Genomic DNA, 19,354 nt, shown 5'->3' with positions numbered 1-19,354 from the left:
CATTTTACAAGAGAGGAAATTGAGATTCAGAGATGGCAGGTAATTGCTCAAGACCACAGAGCAGAGAATATCCGGTCCAGGGTTGGAACCTTATGCCCAGGTCTTGGCACCCCACCGCACTGTGGATATGTAAGTCAGCATTGCTCATATCCACCTCCACCAAAACCTTCAAACTCAAGTCTGCTTGATTAAAAGCTCTATGTGTTTTCTTCTCCACTTTGCTTCCACCCAATATTCTTCAGAACTCTTTGGCTTGTGAGTTACAAAATTTTGGGCTCATGTGGCTGAAAAGTCTGAGGACAGCTTTGTGGAGCTTCAGGCATGGCTGGATCTAGGAGCTCTGCCTTTTCCCATCTCTCATCTCTACTCCCTGATATGTCGGTTTGTCTGTAAGATATCTACCAGCAGCTCCAGGCTTGCTTGCTACCCAACCCCAGTGGAAAGACACCTTCTCCTTCTAACATTCTCAACCACCAAAACAAAACCTTGAAATTGCATCTCACAGGCATGGTTTGGGTCATATGCCCACCCCTGAATGAGTCCATAGCGGCCAGAGGAATGGGATGGATTGATTGGTCCAGTCTGGTCCCGTGGCTACTCGTGGAAGTGGTGGGGGGGTGGTCAGAAGGTCCCAGCCCCTCCCCTCAGTAGTTCTCCAGGGAAAATCAGAATGCTTGACCCTAAAGAGGAACGGATGCTGGGCACGCACAAACACCAGAAGGCCACTTTGTCTTCCTGGGACGTGGTGCTAAAAGGTCTATTCCTGGAGTCTCTGGACTCGTCAGTACCAAGTCTGAAGGCACTGCCGTCTTCCCTACAGGCACAGCACAGAGGGATACTGTCTGTGAGCCGCCTTCCCTGGGGGCCGGCCCCGACTGCAGCACCAGCCCACACGACTGCCCGGGACCCGTCAGGTGACTCTCGGCCCCCTCCCATCTAGCGGACCCTAGGGTGGGGCTGTCCCATCCCACAGGATGTCCGAGGCACTGTTGGGCTGGGGGTGTGGGTGGGGTTCAGCTCAGGGGGTCAGGACTCCAGGGTGCCTCTCTGCTAAGCTCACGAGTCCTTTGAGGCCCTACTGTGTGCCCAACATAACCACATGGGAGACCCAGAAGGCCTAGAAAATACAGGAGCTGATGGTGGGCCTGCCAGAGGCTGTGGGCAGAAGGTCCGGGGACCCCTTCTCTACAGAAATGGTTATCCCTGAGCACAGACGCCCCTCACCCCATTGGGAGAATTGCCAGTCCCATCTCTGACTTCCTTCCCAGCCGTACCACCCACCAGGCCAAGCCCACCTTGACCTCCCCAGCAAGCTCTGATACCAGGACCACACTTCTTGGAGGAGGCACCCTCATCGCCCCAGAAGATGCATCTGAAATGATTCCCAACTCTCCCTCCACCGTGGGGAAGCTCAATCCAGATCGAGGTAATTTATCCAGAGAAGCTGTGGGCCGTCTCCCAGGGCAACAGTGTCTGATGGGCGGGTGACTGTGTGGCAATCTGGACAGGTGAGTACTGAGCTGTGGTCTTCCCTGGCGCGGACAGAAGAGGGTTTCAAGGTCTTCTGGAGCTGAGGGCTTCGAGGACCAGAGTATATCATGGAAGAACTCATTTGTTTCATTTTTTGAGTGCCCCCTGGGAGCCAAGTGCTAAGCTGTGCTGGTCTTGCCACGGAGCTGGCCAGCCTCTGTAGGTGTCATCTTGATGCCCCGCTGGTTCCTATGGCGACGGATTGGGGTCCTCGGTTCACTCCTGTTTATTACCAAATAGCCTTCCATTATCTAGGAATATCTCAGTTTGTTTATCCAAATGTTTTTTGGATGTTTGGGTTGTTTCTACTTTTCGGCTATAACGAAGAATGAAAAACATTTGTGTGAATGTATGTTTTTATTTCTCTCTTTTAAAAAATATTGATCTGTAAGACTTCTTATAATTCTGGGTTTGAGCCCTTTGTCCTTTAGTCATGTTTAAAAGATCTTCTCCCACCCTGCGGCTCGCCTTCTCACCCTGTTTCCGGAGTCTTTTGATGAAGAGATGTTCTTAACTTCAGTGTAGTCGAAAGGACCCGTCTTTTCCTTTATGACTCGGGCTCTTTGTGTTCTGCTTTGTAAGTCTCTTCCTCCACTGAAGTTTCAGTGACGTCCTGCATTTATTTTTGTTTTGCCTTTGTTTAAAGTGTCCACATGGATATCCCGTGGAAACAACACCACTCACCAAATAAATTGTCCTTGCCCCACTGTTTTGCGAGCCATCTTTGTTGTAAATCAAGGGTCCATATGTGTAGGGATATGACTGCGGACTCTCTAGTCTATTCCATTGATCTGGTTGTGTATTCTGTGTCAATATCATACTCTGAATCGCTACAGTTTTTCAGTAAGTCTTGATGGATGCTTGAGCAACTTCTCCAACTTTGATCTTCAACAATGTATTGGCTATTATGGGTAATTTGGATATCCACGTGAATTTTAGAATCAGCCTTTCAAATTTCACAAATAGCTCATTTTGACTGGGATTGCATTGAATCTGTAGACCAGTTTGGAGAAAATCCATGTCTTTGCAGTATTGAGTATATGGCAGAGCCCTACATTTATTTAGGCCTTCTTTCTTTCATTATTTATTTAAAAAAATTTGGGGGGGGAGGTAGTTTATTTTTGGAGGAAGTACAGGGGATTGAACCCAGGACCTTGTGTATGCCAGGCATGTGCTCTACCACTTGAGCTATACCCTCCCCCCTATTTAGGCCTTCTTTAAATTCTCCCAATACTGTTTTATTGTGTAGAGATATTTACAACTTTTTGTTAGATTTCTAAATATTTGGTATTTCTGATGATGATGTGAATTATATATTTTTCAATATTTTATGTTCTAAGTCTTTATTATTAGTATTATTTTGAACATATGAAATGCCAACATTTGACTGTTTCTGACTGGTCAAAACAGCAATTTCATGTGGTTCAATGCAAATATATAGACGTTCAATTAATTTGATGTTGTAACATTATATCCAACTACCTTGCTCAACTCATTTATTCGTTCTGATACTGTATCTGCAGACTCTTCAGATGGTCTGTGCACTCAGTGATATCATCTGTCCATAACAGCTTCATAGCTTCCTTTCTAAACCTTACCACCTTTATTTCTTTTTCTTGCCGTATTGCATTGCCTACCATCCCTGGGACCAAACTGAAGAGATGTTGTGATAGGCACCATTGCCTTGTTGCTGAACTCAAAGGGAAAGTGGCTACCAAAGTTTTGAGCAGGGCAGTTACAGAGCAGTGAGACTGGGGAGAGGACTCTGGCAGAGTGGAGATACCTGATTGTGTGGGGAACCCTTAGGAGGCAGTTAGCGCTCTTCTCCTGTGTGGCCTTAGACACATACCTTCCCTCTCTGAGCCTTGGGACTCCCTCTGAAGGACTGAGTGACATGTGCAGAGTTTGGGAGCCGGCTGCGGAGCTGGAGGCTTCAGCAATGGGAGTGGGGTGGGGGTGAGGCCTCTGCCAAGGTGGCCTGGCCTGGAGCTTCTCTGCTTCTTTTTCCAGGGCTAAGCCTGCAGCAGCCGTGCCCTCAGGGGTCCGCCGACTGCAGGAAGCCGTGTGAACCCAACTACTACCTGGACAGGGATGGCCGCTGCACGGCCTGTGTGAGCTGTTCAGGAGGTAAGGACCTTGTCTTTCCTCTGGGGGCTCCTTCCAGAGAGTAGGGCCAGGTCTTGGAGGAGAGGCCGAGAGTCTGGGACTGGGAGCCCTGAGTTTGGTCTTGAATGCTCAGCCCTCGGGAGCCTCGTTCACCTCGCTGGCGTTTTTAAGCTGTCAGTTTCTCTTGACTCCCACTCCTGATTGTGGGTTTTGATGGCCATGACCCCTTTTCAGAGAGCTTCCATTCACTCAGTCCTTCCTGCAAGGAAACACTTGTTAATGAACAGTCACTGACCTGTTTCAGGCTTGTCTCATTATTTTTTGTAACTATCCTGTGACACATGGATCATGATTATCCCCATTTTACAGAAGAGGAAACTGGGGCTCTGGGAAGTCAGGGGACTTCCAAGGGCCACAAGCCCTCAGGAATAGCAGGGCTGGAATTTGAACTTGGGCATCTGCCAGCAGGTTCTGGGCTCATCACTCCACTATGCTGCCTCTTAGATCGCCTTTGGACAAGCACTTAGAGGGTGACTGCTGTGTGCAGCCAGCTCCCCACGGCCACCGACTGCCCTGTGACGTCCACAAAGTTGCTGGCAGCCCAGCCCACTCACCATGGCCACCACCACTGGGGGGAGAAGTGATTCTGTCTAGAGTCAGGGGAGTCAGTGGAGGCCAAGTGGAGGAAAGGATACTTAGTTCATGGTCACTGGGGTCACAGTTCTGGTTACTAAGGCCACTAGCGAATGCTCTCAAAGAAGAGTGGCAAAGGGCAAACCATTCATCATGCTCATGGCATCTGTGGGTCAGAATTCAGACCCGGCCCTGCGGGGACAGCTGGTCTCCGTTCCACGGTGTCGTGGTCTCGGCTGGAAAACTTGAAGGCTGGAGCTGGAGCATCTGACGGCTTTTTCATTCACGGGTCTGGGGTCAATGGGGCTGCGGGCTGGGCCCTCACCTCCTCTCCGCATGGGCCTCTACATGGCCTTCTTCAAGTCGTGTATGTTGGATCCCCAGTTTGAGTTGGGGTGTGGGGAGTGGAAGCCACATCTGTTTTCTGACCTTGGAATTCCCACGGCATAACTTCCGCTACATTCCGCCTGTGGAGGTCATCACGATCTCTCTTGTCATGAGAGGAAACAGAGCTGGAAGAGCTCCTGAAAGAGCTGGCGGGACCAGAGATATCGCTGTGGCTGTTTTGGGAAAAATATAATCTGTCACAGCCACTGTGTCAGATGGGGAAGCAAGAGATGGCTCTGGACCCAAGAATTCCTTCACCCAGCATCAGTGAAGCCCTGCCAGGCTGTGGAGCAGAGCCCAGGTGCCTAGGTTCAAGTCTCAGTTCTACTGCCTGGGAGCTTATAAAAGCAAGCCAGTTTCTTAACCTCTCAGTGCCTCAGTTTCCTCATCTATAAAATGGGCATAATAATAGAACTCTCTCAGAGAATCGTTCTGGGAGTTAAATAGGTTAAACTAGGTCAGTCTGGATGGTGTGCTACGAACACTGCCTCGCACACACTCGGTTATATTAACATAAGATTACAATTAATAGAGAAGCTCTCACTTACCACTGAGCTCACTCTTGCCCCCTGCACAAATTCTCCGAGTCCTCCCCAGCCCCCACTCTCTCCGGGGGTTGTGGGAAGAGACTGCAGGCCCTCATCTTTCTTATGTGAGGTCTCGAAGTAAACCCTGGATGAGAAATGTTCTTACACACACAGTTTTCTAATTTACTGATGCAGTAATTCTATTTTCACCCATCAAAAGAGGATGCAAAATATAAAATTTTTGTTTTTGATTTGGGGGAAAAAGAAACCCTTTTCATCATTTGAAATTTCAAACATATTCCAAGGTAAAGAGAATCAGGACAGGTTATGGATGTGGCCTCTCACTTTTAAAGAATGATCGAGTCATGGCCAGTCTCGGTTCATCTTCGCTCGTGCTGACTCACCCTTGTCCTCTGGGCTCTTTTCTTCATTTAACATTATTTTATTTTGAGGGGATTATTTTCTTTTAATACCTTTACTGAGATATAGTTGACAGACACTAAAATGCACATGTTCAAAGTGTGCAATTTGAGAAGTTTTGACATACGGATGCAGCTGTGAAACCATCACCACAGTCAAGATAATGAACTGTCCATCACCCGCAAGTTTCCTCGTGTTCCTTACCAGCCCTCCCATCCCCAGACCATCATTCTGCTTTCTGTCTTTATGGAATAGTTCAAATTTTCTAGTTTTTCTCTGTAAATGGAACCCTAGAATATATACTCCTTTTTTGTCTGCCTTCTTTTATTTAGCTGAGTTATTTTGGGCATCAAAAGATCTGCTTAACAGGTCCAATGAGTTTTTGCTCCTGAGCAAATACTTTTCTGCCCTCCTGGGGCTTCTCTGGACCCCCTGCCCTCTCCATCGCAATCCTTCCTCAGGACCCTTCTCTGTGTCCCTCAGATGACCTCGTGGAGAAGACACCTTGCACGTGGAACTCCTCCCGTGTCTGCGAGTGTCGACCCGGCATGTTCTGTGTCACGTCAGCCACCCACTCTTGTGCCCGCTGCGTCGCCCGTCCCATCTGCCCACCAGGGATGGTCGCCAAACTCCAGGGTAAGCTGTTCGCACCTCATACCAAGGGTCCGAGTCCTGTGTCCCTACAGCTGTGCTTCTCCCTAGCCCCAACTGGACAAATGACCTTCAGCCCCAGCTGTTAACTAGGTCAGGCTGGGGCTTTGGTTTTTCTTTGAATAGTTAGATCCAGTGAGTGGAATGCAATTCAAACCTGGCATTTTGCTAAGAGTTTCTGATGATTATTTTTAAATTTTTAGTTAAAAATGTTTTTATTCTTCTTGAAATTGTTGGGCTGGTAAAACCTTGACTTGTTTGCAAGACTGTTTTATTGGCTCAAGATAGATCAATATAAAGTTTATGAAGAAGCTTCTGATTCAAGTGGTGGACATTCGCCAGAATGCAGAAAAGTATAAATGCTTGACAGTGGAAAAAGAAACAAACAAACAAAATTCATCAGCAGATGCGAGATTTCAACACATTTCTGTAAAGGAGAAAACAGATGGAAGGCTGGTAGCAAATGAAAACAAGTGGAGGAGAGCTCACCCCAGAATTCACTCCACGAGGGCTGCAGGAAAATGAGTCTCTGGGCTCTGAGCAGGCAAGTAAAATGAAGGATGAGAGTGAAATAGAAGATAAGAAAGTGCAGTGAGCTGCATCTTGAAAATCAAAATTAAAATTTTGTAACAATGCAAAACCAACCAAAGAAAACAAGTGCAAAATCTGAAAAGTAGAACATCAGTGGTTTACAGTTTTGTGTATAATTCTTTCACCTCCTTGGTTAGATTTATTCCTAGGTCTTTTATTACTTTGTAAACTGTTGATGAAGGAAATTAAAGAAGACTTTAAAAAATGGAAAGCTATCCCATGCTCTTGGACTGGAAGAATCAATATTGTTAAAATGGTCACACTGCCCAAGGCAGTCTACAGATTTAATGCAATCCCTATCAAATTACCCAGGACATACTTCACAGAACTAGAGCAAATCGTAATAAAATTTGTATGGAACCACAAAAGACCTAGAATTACCAAAGCATTACTGAAGAAAAAGAAAGAGGCTGGAGGAATAACTCTCCCAGACTTCAGACAATACTATAGAGCTACAGTCATCAAAACAGCATGGTATTGGTACAAAAACAGACATATAGACCAATGGGACAGAATAGAGAGCCCAGAAATGAATCTACAAACTTGTGGTCAACTAATCTTCAACAAAGGAGGCAAGAATATACGATGGAATAACGACAGTCTCTTTAGCAAATGGTGCTGGAAAAACTGGACAGCAGCATGTAAAGCAGTGAAGCTAGAACACTCCCTTACACCATACACAAAAATCAACTCAAAATGGATCAAAGACTTAAATATAAGACAAGATACAATAAACCTCCTAAAAGAAAATATAGGCAAAACATTATCTGACATACATCTCAAAAATGCTCTCCTAGGACAGTCTACCCAAGCAATAGAAATAAAAGCAAGAATAAACAAATGCGACCTAATGAAACTTACAAGCTTCTGCAGAGCAAAGGAAACCAGAAGTAAAACAAAAAGACAACCTATGGAATGGGAGAACATTTTTGCAAATGAAACCAACAAAGGCTTGATCTCCAGAATATATAAGCAGCTCATACAACTTAATAAGAAAAAAACAAACAACCCAATCCAAAAATGGGCAGAAGGCCTAAAAAAGCAATTCTCCAAGGAAGTACAAATGATCAATAGGCACATGAAAAATGCTCAATATCACTAATTATCAGAGAAATGCAAATCAAAACTACAATGAGGTATCACCTCACACCAGCCAGAATGGCCATCATTCAAAAGTCCACAAATGACAAATGCTGGAGAGGCTGTGGAGAAAAGGGAACCCTCCTACACTGCTGGTGGGAATGCAGTTTGGTACGGCCACTGTGGAAAACAGTATGGAGATTCCTCAAAAGACTAGGAATAGACTTACCATATGACCCAGGAATCCCGCTCCTGGGCATATATCCAGAAGGAACCCTACTTCAGGATGACACCTGCACCCCAATGTTCATAGCAGCACTACTTACAATAGCCAAGACATGGAAACAGCCTAAATGTCCATCAGCAGATGACTGGATAAAGAAGATGTGATATATTTATACAATGGAATACTATTCGGCCATAAAAACTGACAACATAACACCATTTGCAGCAACATGGATGTCCCTGGAGAATGTCATTCTAAGTGAAGTAAACCAGAAAGAGAAAGAAAAATACCATATGAGATCGCTCATATGTGGAATCTAAAATAAATAAATACATACATACATACATACATACATACATACATACATACAAACAAAACAGAAACAGACTCATAGACATAGAATATAAACTTGTGGTTGCCAATGGGGCAGGGGGTGGGAAGGGACAGACTGGGATTTCAAAATGTAGAACAGAACAACAAGATTATACTGTATAGCACAGAGAAATATATACAAGATCTTACGGTAGCTCACAGAGAAAAAAATATGACAATGAATATATATATGTTATGTATAACTGAAAAATTGTGCTCTACACTGGAATTTGACATAACATTGTAAAATGATTATAACTCAATAAAAAATGTTTAAAAAATAAAAAATAAAACAAATGAATGCATGTAAGAGCAACAACAAAATGTGTTAAGTACCATGAGCACTGACGAAGTCTGAACAGATGATGCCTGAGTTTTTATCCCCCAGGTGAAAATGATCAACTTTTTGACTAAAGATCCTGCAGGACTATTTAGGGAAAGCTCACTATTTGCCACTCTGGTGCAAAGCCATCTTTGCTTGTGGATTTGGGGGTACCCCATGTTAATAGGCTGTTCCTGCTCAGTCACCTGGAAGTGAAACCTTTGAGCCCAGAGTTCCCAGGCAAACCTGCTCGGGGATGAGTCCCATTGTGAAAAGGACATACTAACAGCACAGCAGAAGAAACCCTACCAGCCGCTGGACTATTCAGCATAGTTTTTTTTTTTGATAAATATGAATGAGCAGTAAAGATCTTCAGACTTAGAAGGAAAGACAGCAGTATGAAGGAGAATAACAAGATACACAAGCAGAAAAACTTACCACAGATGAAGCAATGAAGAACCCAGGAAAAGAAGAGAAAAAAATTAGTTTCTACAGAAAAATTCACGAAGTTGTTACATCCACAAAGTGAGAACGGAAGGCAATGAAGAAGGAACAGTAAGAAAGCAGAGGACAAGAAACAGCTTTTAGAGCGTGTGCTTGCTGCCTCTTAGGTCCCAGTTCCCTCTTCAGTACCTGCTTTGCAATAGAGGATTGGACTCTTCAAGGATTTCTCCTTGTGAGCATGATGCTAGGATTTGCCAGTAGAGGGCGTTAGAGGACCATCGCAGGAGGAAGGAGGCTTCTCTTGGAGGCATTTGCTTTTTCTTGCTCCTGGGGCAGAGTCTGTCCCCGGGCCTGTAGGTGGGGACGTCTGGTTTCATGCTTCCAGAGTTGGCGGTCCCTCAGCAACCTCACAGGCCCAGATAAGGCCTGGTGACCACCTTCCACGCTCCAGGACCCATGTCAGCAAGAGCGTCATAACTTCCTCTGTGCCTCCCCCCACCACCAGCCTTGGGTCTTTTGCACACCATTTCTTGACATGGTCACTGTATGCTCCCACAGTGGTGCCCCAGTGTTCCCCATGCACCTGACCTGGAAAATATAAGACTGCAGATTGAAATGACCTACCAGGAGCAAAGCTGGATGAACAAAAATTACCCACATCTAGACATAGTAGATGTACCATCATTTGTTTATCCATTCACCAGTCGATGGACATTTGACTTGTTTCCAGTTTAGGGCTACTAGGAATAAAGAAGCTACAAATGTTCTTGTACAAGCCTTTGTGTGAACATATATTTTCAATTCATGGGTAAATACCTAGGAGAGGGATGGCTGGGTCACTGTGCTAGCCACACAGAATGTCTTTTGAGGGTCAGATCAAAGCTGGCCACCCGCAATCTGATCCAGCCACCTCGTTATACTGATGGAGAGAACCGTACAGAGTGTTATAGCTGGAGCCAGAGCACAAACTCCTGAGTCACAGCCAAGTACTCACCACTGGGCCACACCAGCTCCTTCTTAGTTGAACAGAGATCTTTTTACTCTGCTAAAATACAATTATGTTTGAAAGCGGAATAAAAACATTTTCAGACATAAAAGGGCTGAAATTCTGTCTTCCCCACTTGTATCTTTTCTTAGAAAGTTACTTGAAGATGTAATCCAGTTAAATGAAGGGCAAACAACAACAACAACAAAGCCATGAAATCTAGAAAAGCAGGGGTTCTATCCCAGCAGAGCAAGGAAGGGAAGTCCCAGAATGACAGCTGTGCTAAAGATATTACGACATCTAGTTGAGCCCCACCAGAGCAGGAAAATGAAGGGTTCCAGGGAAATGTCTGCAGGAATAAAAGGCAGAATTGCAGTCAGTTTCAAGAGTAGTAGGGTTGAAACCCTTGAGGATATGGTGGAAACACTGTACTCTTTTACCAGCAAGGAAAAGAAAGGCGATTGAAAACTCCAGGGAAAATAAAAAGCTGATAAGAAATGTACAGTTCAAGTACAAAGATGAACATTTTATATGATTTTAAACAATTTCTGGGTGTACAAAAGAAGATTCCATTTGACTTTGATGTTAAGACTATTCTCCTTCAAATGGCCCAAGGGTCAGGTGTTTGGATTTAAAGAGAAATATTTAAGTCTGGCAAACAATATCTTTTTTCAGTTTCTAAATTGGGACTAAGAGCAGGCAGGTTCTTTTTTTCTTCCCCTTCCAATGGGCCCTTAACAGAGAACACAGGTGGGCTAAGTACGGGCTAAACAATACCTCCTGCTCACCTTCAGATCCAAAGGAGGAAGAAAAGGGGAGGGTCAGTAACCCAGGGAGGAAGGTAACGGGGGAGGTATGGTACACACAGAGAGGGGATGAGAGGCACCCAAGGAGCATCGGGACCCCCTTCTCTGCTTACAGGAGGGACAGCATTTCTGTTGCTGGATTCCAGCAGTGTTCCAGTGGCAGCTGAGACCCAAGCTGCCTTAGAGAGAGGCCGGGGATGGGGAGGATGCTAATTGGCTGTAGCCACAGTTAGTGTTCTTGAGCACAAGGGCTCTGACAGTCCTCTCAAAATTAACTCTCACTGAATCCCAATATTTCTTTTCTTTCCTTCATTTTTTAAAAATTGAAGCATCATTGATTTACAATGTTGTGTTAGTTTCTGGTGTACAGCAAGATGATTCAGTTTTTATATATATATATATTGTTTTTCATATTCTTTTCCATTGTGGTTTATTACAGAATATTAAATATAGCTCCCTGTACTATACAGTAGGACCTTGTTGTTTATCTATTTTATATACGGTAATTTGTATCTGCTAATCCCAAACTAATTTATCCTCGCACACTTTCCCCTTTGGTAACCATAAGTTTGTTTTCTATGTCTGCAAGTCTGTTTCTGTTTTGTAAATAAGTTCATTTGTGTCATATTTTAGATTCCACATATAAGCGATATCATATGGTATTTGTCTTTCTCTGTCTGACTTACTTCACTCAGTACGATCATCTCTAGGTCCATCCATGTTGCTGCAAATGGTATTATTTCATTCTTTTTGTGGCTGAGTAGTATTCCATTGTGTATATATATGCCACATCTTTTTTATCCGGTCGTCTGCTGATGGACATTTAGATTGCTTCCATGTCTTGGCTATTGTAAAGACTGCTGCTACGAACATTGGGGTGCATGTATCTTTTCAAAATAAGAGTTTTCTTTGGGTACATACCCAGGAGTGGGGTTGCTGGATCATATAGCAACTCTATTTTTAGTTTTTAAGAAGCCTCCATACTGTTGTGCATAATGGCTGCACCAGTTTACATCCCCACCAACAGTGTAGGAGGGTTCCCTCTTCTCCACACCCTTTCCAGCATTTGTCATTCATAGACTTTCTAATGATGGCCATTCTAACTGGTGTGAGGTGATACTTCATTATAGTTCTGATTTGCATTTCTCTAAGAATTAGCAATTTTGAACACCTTTACACGTGCCTATTGGCCATCTGTATGTCTTCTTTGGAGAAACATCTATGTAGGTCTTCCGCCCATTTTTTGATTGTGTTGTTTGTTCTTGTTATTGAGCTGTATGAGCTGTTTGTATATTTTGGAAATTAAGCCCTTGTTGATTGCATCCTTTGCAAACATTTTCTCCCAGTCTGTAGGTTTTTTCATTTTGTTTATGGTTTCCTTTGCTGTGCAAAAGCTTCTAAGTTTGATTAGGTCACATTTGTTTAGTTTTGCTTTTATTTCTATGGCCTTGGGAGGCTGATCTAAGAAAATCTTGCTCTGATTGATGTCAGAGAATGTTTTGCCTGTGTTCCCTTCTAGGAGTTTTATGGTGTCGTATCTTACAGTCACGTCTTTAAGCCATTTTGAGTTGATTTTTGTGTATGGTGTGAGGGAGTGTTCTAACTTCATTGATCTATATGCACCCGTCCAGCTCTGATATTTCAAATATAATTCAAATAAAAATTTGGAAATACATAGAAATTATCATAACAAATTGCATCATCTTTCTTATAGCCTAAGGCCTCTGGGCTTTAACTAATTCACGTAATAGTCTGGTGACCATGTGGAAAGACGTAGTATCTATTTGGAGAGCCCAAACAGAGGGGTTCCTCGGGACCCTACTGATCCAAGAATAAAATTAATCCTAGCCTCACTTTCTCTTCACAGAGTTTCAGGAAAAATCTGAGCGGCATCATGAGAGCTTTTTAGAAGGGAGCTGTGTGTGGGTGGGGGGTTTGCCTTGTACCACAGAAGGGAAGGGGTGCCGCCGCCAGGAACATGGGGGCGGAGAGGGCGAGTGGCTGGGCATGACCTACTTCAAATGTGGGCCGTTTTTTCCTGCCCTAGAAAAGCAGTTAATCATAAGCTTGCAAGGAAATGCTCAGTCCTCTGGCAGGAGGCAGTGCGGTCCAGTGGGGAGTGCTCGGGGCTGGGACTCAGAAGCCCTTTCCCTGGCTCTCGCCCCGGGTCTGTGGTCCTCTCTATCTGCAAAAGGAGGTGGGCTGGGCCCGATCAGAGGTGACCGTGCCTGAAGTGGTCCTCAAAGACGTTCAGCACAGTGACACAGCCTTCCCTCTCCTAGGAACTCCAAGTGAAATGAAATGATATGTTTTCACAAAGACTTGTGTGAGAACAGTCATAGCTGCCTTACTTATAATACCTTCAAACTGGAAACAAGCAGAATGTCCATCAGCAGGTGACCAGATAAATAAATGGTGGCCCATCTCTACGATGAAACGCCGCTCAGCAATACAAGGATGAATTACTGATGCAGGAACATGAAGGAATCTCAGAAACATTATGCTGAGTGGAAGAAGCCAGACACCAGGGAGTTCGCCCGCACAAGTCTGTCTAATGTGGTTCTGGAATGGGCTGGCTGGCTTATAGTGACGTAAAGCAGATCTGTGGTTGCCTGGGTGTAGGGGAGGATTGACTGCCGAAGGACAGGGAACTTTCTGGGGAGGCGAGAATGTTCTAGGTCTTGAGTGGAGTCACAGTTACATGGAAGTACCATTTCAGGTTGGTTTCAGGATGCCCTGCAGATACCAAAATCCAGGGATGCTCAGGTCCCTTCTATAAAACGGCAAGGTGCAAAGGTGCAGTCGGCCCTTTATCACTGCAGGTTCCACAGCCATGGATTCACTCGATCTGCTGTTGGTTGAATTCAGAGATGTGGAGTCTGAGGATGAGGGACCTGCAGAGATGGAGGGCCAACTGTATACATTCCTCAAAACTCATCAAACTGTACACTTAGGAGACATTTTCTTCTATGTAAATTGTGCCTCAATAAAACTGATTTCAAAAGAAAAGAACTTTGAAAATTGAGGCTACATTTAAATACCAGGAGATGTTTAAATTTATTTGTTCATAATGATTTAATCAGGTTTCTCTCGCATAAAATCAGAAGGTCTGGAGTCACCAGGCCACCCTCCTGCGTGATTACAGTTGGCTGGAGATGAGGATCTTTGATCTTTTGAAACACAAATCTGATCGTGTCTGCCAATTACAGCTGCACGAATAGTGTGTTACAAAACCCTTGACAGTACAGCGTTCAGCTTTCACTCCTCCATGGGTCAGCTGCGTGGCTCTGCGGTCTTGCTGGGCTCTGACGTTTGGTTTGGCTCCATTCATAATTCTGGGACTGGTGGGAGCTGCCTGCCCACCCCCCGCACAGTCTACTTATGGTAACTGTGGGAGTGCAGAAAGAGGGCAGTGGAGATCAGACGCTTCTTAAGGCTCAGTCTGGGAATGGGCACGCCACCGCTTCCCTCCCGTTCCGCTGGCCAGACAAGTCACCCGGCCAAGTTCAGGCACTGATGCGGGTGGGTGGAGGGGGGACACACAGACACCTGCCTCGACCTGCAGGAGCTGCAGGGTCACCAGGCAATAGATGGGGGCGTGGACATGGGGCAAGATGGGGAGTCTGGACCACCGTGCCGTCTGCCACATCCATCCCATCTCGTTGCTAATGAAAACCACCACTTTGGGGAGAAAGACCCAATGTTTAAAAGCAGCCTTGTTGAGGTATAATTTACATACCTTAAAATCTGGTAGATTTAGTGTATAGTTTGATGATGCTAGAGAAATCTACAAAGTTGTGTGACTGTCACCACCATGTGAGAAACCTGGTATCAGTCAACCCCATGGACAACCACTAATCCACTCTCTGTTCCTCTACATTAGCATTTGGGGACATTTCTAGAGTATGCATCCTTCTGTGTCCAGCTTCTTTCACTGAGCATAACACTTCTGAGGTTCGTCCATGCCGCAGCTGTATCAGGACTTCATTTCTTTTATTGCCAAAGAATACTCCAGTGTGCAGATACTGCATTTTATTTATTTATCTGTTTACCAGCAGATGGACATTTGGGTTGACTATGAAGGATGCTGCTATGATCAACCTCTTCCCTCCCCTACCTCTGGGCCTCTCCGCCTTCTATTTCCTCTACTTAGAAACCCCCACAGCCACTCACGTCCCAGCAACCCCCTCCTCAGAGGAGCCTCTCTGGTCTGACAAGGTCAAGCCCACCCTTACAGGGGCCCCACGTGCCTGTGCCTCTGAGCTCTGGCGGTGGGGATCTGGTCTGTTTGCTCACTGCTCTATCCCAGCTCCCAGCACAGTCTGGTGCATAGTAGGTGCTCAGGAAAGAGTTGTTGCATGGAGGGAAGAGAGGAGGGAGGGAGAGAGGAAGCGGGGAGACAGAGCCAGGACACAAACCTGCAGTGTCCTTCAGGCCCCACCGTGCTGCCTCCCTGGAAGTCACCGATCCCCATGGGTAGGGCTCCTTGGCACTGATTCTAACCCACTCTCTGCAGGTACGGCTGAGGGAGACACCACCTACGAGCTACCTCCCCCGGGGACCTACCCTGACTGCAGCTCCAACCCAGAGGACAGCGGGGTCCCTACCAGGTGACTCCCGGCCCCTTCTCTCCATTTGGCTTGCAGTGGCCAGGGGATGCCTGGGGGCAGCCAGCTGGGGATGGAGGTGGGGCCTCTGCTGGATCTCTGGGACTAGCCCACAAGTCATTTTGGAGAATGTAAGCCTCTGCGCTGGCACCATGGAAGGCCAGGAAGCCTAGAAACCCAGTCCCTGCCCTCAAAGTGCCTGGCACAGACAGTAGGCAGAGGAACTGGGACTCAGGCCTCGTCTCCACAATCCCTATAGAAAGGGAATGCTTTCCGGGCCCACACTGCCCTCTTCCTTTTTCTTTTCTTTTTTTGTGGGGGAGGTAATTAGCTTTTATTTATTTATTTATTTAACGGAGGTCCTGGGGATTGAACCCAGGACCTTTGCATCTTAAGTGCCCAGTCTACCACGATCTACACCTTCCCCCACCCCCACTCCCACTGCCTCTTTTCCATCTCGATCAATTTCAATGAATCGATTGATAGTCTGTCTTACTTCTGGCTTCTTTCCCTGCAGCACCGACCCCTCCCTGATCTCCCTGGCCGACTCCCTGACGGGTAGGGAGCATGGAGGGGGCGTCACCCATGCCTGGGGGGATGCCTCCATGTCAACCAGTGCACCCATCTCCTTCTCCTCCACAGGGAAGCCCACTCTGGTTTCAGGTAATGTTAATCCCATGAAGCAGGGCCTTTCTCCCAGGGGGCCGCAAGGAGGCTGGCTTCTCACTGGGCAGTGGCATCCACTTGGTGGGGGGTGCGGGGAACCAAAGTTGAACCCCGGTGCCCGGCTTCTGGGTCTGGGACTGTGGCTCTGTCACTTGTGAGCGGGGATTTCATTCACAGCTTCACCCCCGCAGCCCGTAACTGCTACTCAGAAAATATTTGGTGAATGACTTCATGACCTTGACGAGTGGCTTACTTCCTTGGAGCCTCTGGTTTCTCACCTGTAAAGGTGTAACAGGCAGCGTAGGACGCAGCTAGCTCATCACCGGCTCCCGTTGGACGTTCACCCTGAGGGCCTTGAGTTTTAGGACTTGCAGATCTAGTATCGGACACTAGATGGCGGTAGGTTTCAGGCCAGCAGTTCTCAAAGTGGTCCTGGACTTGCCAGCCTCAGCAACTTATTGGAAATGCAAATTACCGGCCCCATCGGAGCCTGAAGAATCAAAATCTGCATTTTAGCACTATCTCCAGGAAAGTCATATGCGCATGAGTGTTTGAGAAGCACTTACCTGGCACTTACTACCTTTTTAAAGTCTAAAAATGGACTTTAAAAATAATAGATACGTATTGATTTTCAAAAGTGACAAAGTGGGGGAAAAAAGAGGCAAGTTAAGTACTAAGATCTAAAGAAATATACCCAGATAGCGGTTAAGGACATGGGCTCTGGAGTGCCCCTGGCCTGGGCTGAGCTGACCTGTGATTCTTATCCTCAGGGTGACCTTGGGTATGTTAACCTGTGTGAACTTCAGTTTCCCTCATTTGTAAAATGGAGAAAGTAATGGTGTCTATTGTCTATCGTGGGGCTGTTGATTCACCCATTCAGGGAACACCTGCTGAGTGTGCTTGTGTGTAGAGTAGACACTGTGCCTGCCCTCAGGGAGCTTCCAATCTAGAGGGGAGGCTGGGAGTGTTGCCAGGCTCACAGCATCGCCCTCCGAGCTGCTCTGCCCGCCAGCTACCCAGGGAGGTGCACCACGCAGGCCCTCTCCCTGAGTCCCCAGCTGTCATTGTTTTGGACCTCTATTCCTTCTTTATTCTGGCTCCTTGACTTCTCAGTTTCTCACCCTCTCGAAATAGTTTGCTTTTTCTTCAACTATTTAGCCCCCCAGATGGGCTTCCTAGAGCCAGGTGAGGAAGGACAGGTGGGTAAGGGCTGGACCAGATGGGTAGGGTCTGGGTGTCTGCCCTGTCTTGGGAAAGGCCCAGGTCCTGGCAGCCGCGTGGAGTCTGTGCCCAGGAGGAGGAGGCAGTAGTCTGGGCTGGGGCTGTCCTGTGTGGTTGCAGGAGGGCCTCAGATCCCTGCCAGGATGTACACTTGGGGGCCACGAGCGTGAGGACGAGAGGGCAGGGCCGCCTCTGTGTTCCAGGACCCGTGCTCTTCTGGGTGACCTTGATGCTGGTGGTGGTCGTCAGCTCTGGCTCCTTCCTCCTGTGCCACTGGAAAGCCTGCAGGAAGTGGATTCGGCAAAGTGAGTGCACATGTCCTTTGGGCCCTGGGGAGGGCAGGGTGCTCTGTGCCAGCCTGGCTGGGGGCCTCTCCCGCCCTGGCAGCTGAGGCTCTCCGAGCTGGCACCCCAGCCCTCCTCCCGCTGTCGTTTCAGAGCTCCACCTCTGCTACTCCGTCCAGACCTTCCAGCCCAAGCTGGAGCCTGCAGGTGAGTGTCCGGAGGGCCAGAGGGGCAGCTCCGGACCGTGGTTTCAGAGCTCCTCGGGGATCCCTCTCTCTGGGTTCCCACAAGCTGCTCCTTCGTTCTGTACAACCTCATCTGTGAAAGGAATGTCCTGTGGGTGGAAACGGTGGGGCATGCCCTTTGAGCGCTGGCCGGATGCTGGCTGGAAGGTTGAAAAATCCACCTTGTTCTCTCCTGAATGCCTTCCCTTCTTCCCGCTCCCATGTGACCTTGGGTGAGTTACTTAGTTCCTCTGTGTCTCAGTTTCTTCCTTTGTAAAATGGGGACAGCGGGGCCTCATTCAGAGGGTGGGCATGTGGATCCACGGAGAAAGGGCCTCTGAGCACTGCGTGGGGTGCCTGCACCCAGTCAGTGCTCAGTGTATGGTGGCTGCTGTTTGCTGACAGGCGGCCTGTGTCTGGGGCCTTTTCCCCCACCAGGAATCCCAGGCCTTCTTGAGTTCTACATTGTTCTGAACTCCTCTCTCTGATCACTGCCCAGCCTCCAGGCCGACTCTTCCAGGCAGCCCTCCATGCCCCACCCATCCAGGCAACTGGTCTCTTCCAGCTCTCACCTCAGCATCTTGTGCCAAGGGTCTTCTCTCCCCTGTGCAGCTTCTTTCAAGGCAGGGCAGGGTCTTCCTCAGCTTGCCACAAGCATTGATTGAGCACCTACTGTGTACGGGGCCCTGGCCACAGGGGAGCGAGCAAACACAAATGGTCTGAGCTTCCCTTTCTGGTTTCAGATCCAGGAGCCTCAGGGGAGGCAGGTGATGCTCTTCAGTCTGTAAGGCGAAGACAAGACCCGGGGCCACATGGCCCGTCAATGCCACCGCCAGACTCAGGCACTGGTCCTTAGATGGTGGGTCTTGTTTGTAGGGGCCCAGTCCCATCCCTAATCTCTTCCTCCCGCCAAGGGTTGTCAACCACCCAGTGCCCACCCTGGAGCCCAGTGGTCAACTCAGACCTCACCCCTGTCTCCCCTGGGCCCGTGGAGAGCTTTGCCGTAGCCTGGCTTCTACTTGGGTCCCCAGACACAGCCCATGAGGCATGTTTTGGATTTGATGAGTTTCACCAGCAGGTGCTTGTGTTCCCTTCACAACGGGGGTTTTTGTGTTTTGACAGTTTCAAGCCTTTTTCCGTGAGCTGTCAGGCTCAGTGTCTCATTGAAACCTGTGTTTGCTTTCTTGACATTTTTCTAGTATTCGAGTTTCCATTGCTGTCAGTTTATTTTTTTTCTTCAAACCTCCGTGATAGCAGTTTTGTCACACCAAA

The 19,354-nt window shown here is 47.2% G+C and overlaps 1 protein-coding gene across 4 annotated transcripts in view; it reads left to right on the top strand.

Moving 5' to 3' along the window:
• TNFRSF8 (TNF receptor superfamily member 8) overlaps nucleotides 1-19,354 on the top strand; it is a 64,006-nt gene that overhangs the window by 29,689 nt on the left and 14,963 nt on the right. For all 4 annotated transcript variants that reach the window (XM_072975370.1, XM_006197020.4, XM_072975368.1 and 1 more), the window contains 8 exons: nucleotides 821-914; nucleotides 1,269-1,426; nucleotides 3,541-3,657; nucleotides 6,087-6,239; nucleotides 15,597-15,690; nucleotides 16,205-16,350; nucleotides 17,778-17,879; nucleotides 18,012-18,065. In XM_072975370.1, coding sequence (XP_072831471.1) covers nucleotides 821-914; nucleotides 1,269-1,426; nucleotides 3,541-3,657; nucleotides 6,087-6,239; nucleotides 15,597-15,690; nucleotides 16,205-16,350; nucleotides 17,778-17,879; nucleotides 18,012-18,065 — 918 coding nt within the window. The remainder of the gene's footprint in view (nucleotides 1-820; nucleotides 915-1,268; nucleotides 1,427-3,540; nucleotides 3,658-6,086; nucleotides 6,240-15,596; nucleotides 15,691-16,204; nucleotides 16,351-17,777; nucleotides 17,880-18,011; nucleotides 18,066-19,354) is intronic.

This window comes from Vicugna pacos, chromosome 13 (genome assembly GCF_048564905.1).
Source record: "Vicugna pacos chromosome 13, VicPac4, whole genome shotgun sequence".
In the NCBI taxonomy this organism is placed as follows: domain Eukaryota; kingdom Metazoa; phylum Chordata; class Mammalia; order Artiodactyla; family Camelidae; genus Vicugna; species Vicugna pacos.
The sequence above is the reverse complement of the archived record's forward strand: the minus strand, read 5'-3'. Positions and strand labels throughout refer to the sequence as shown.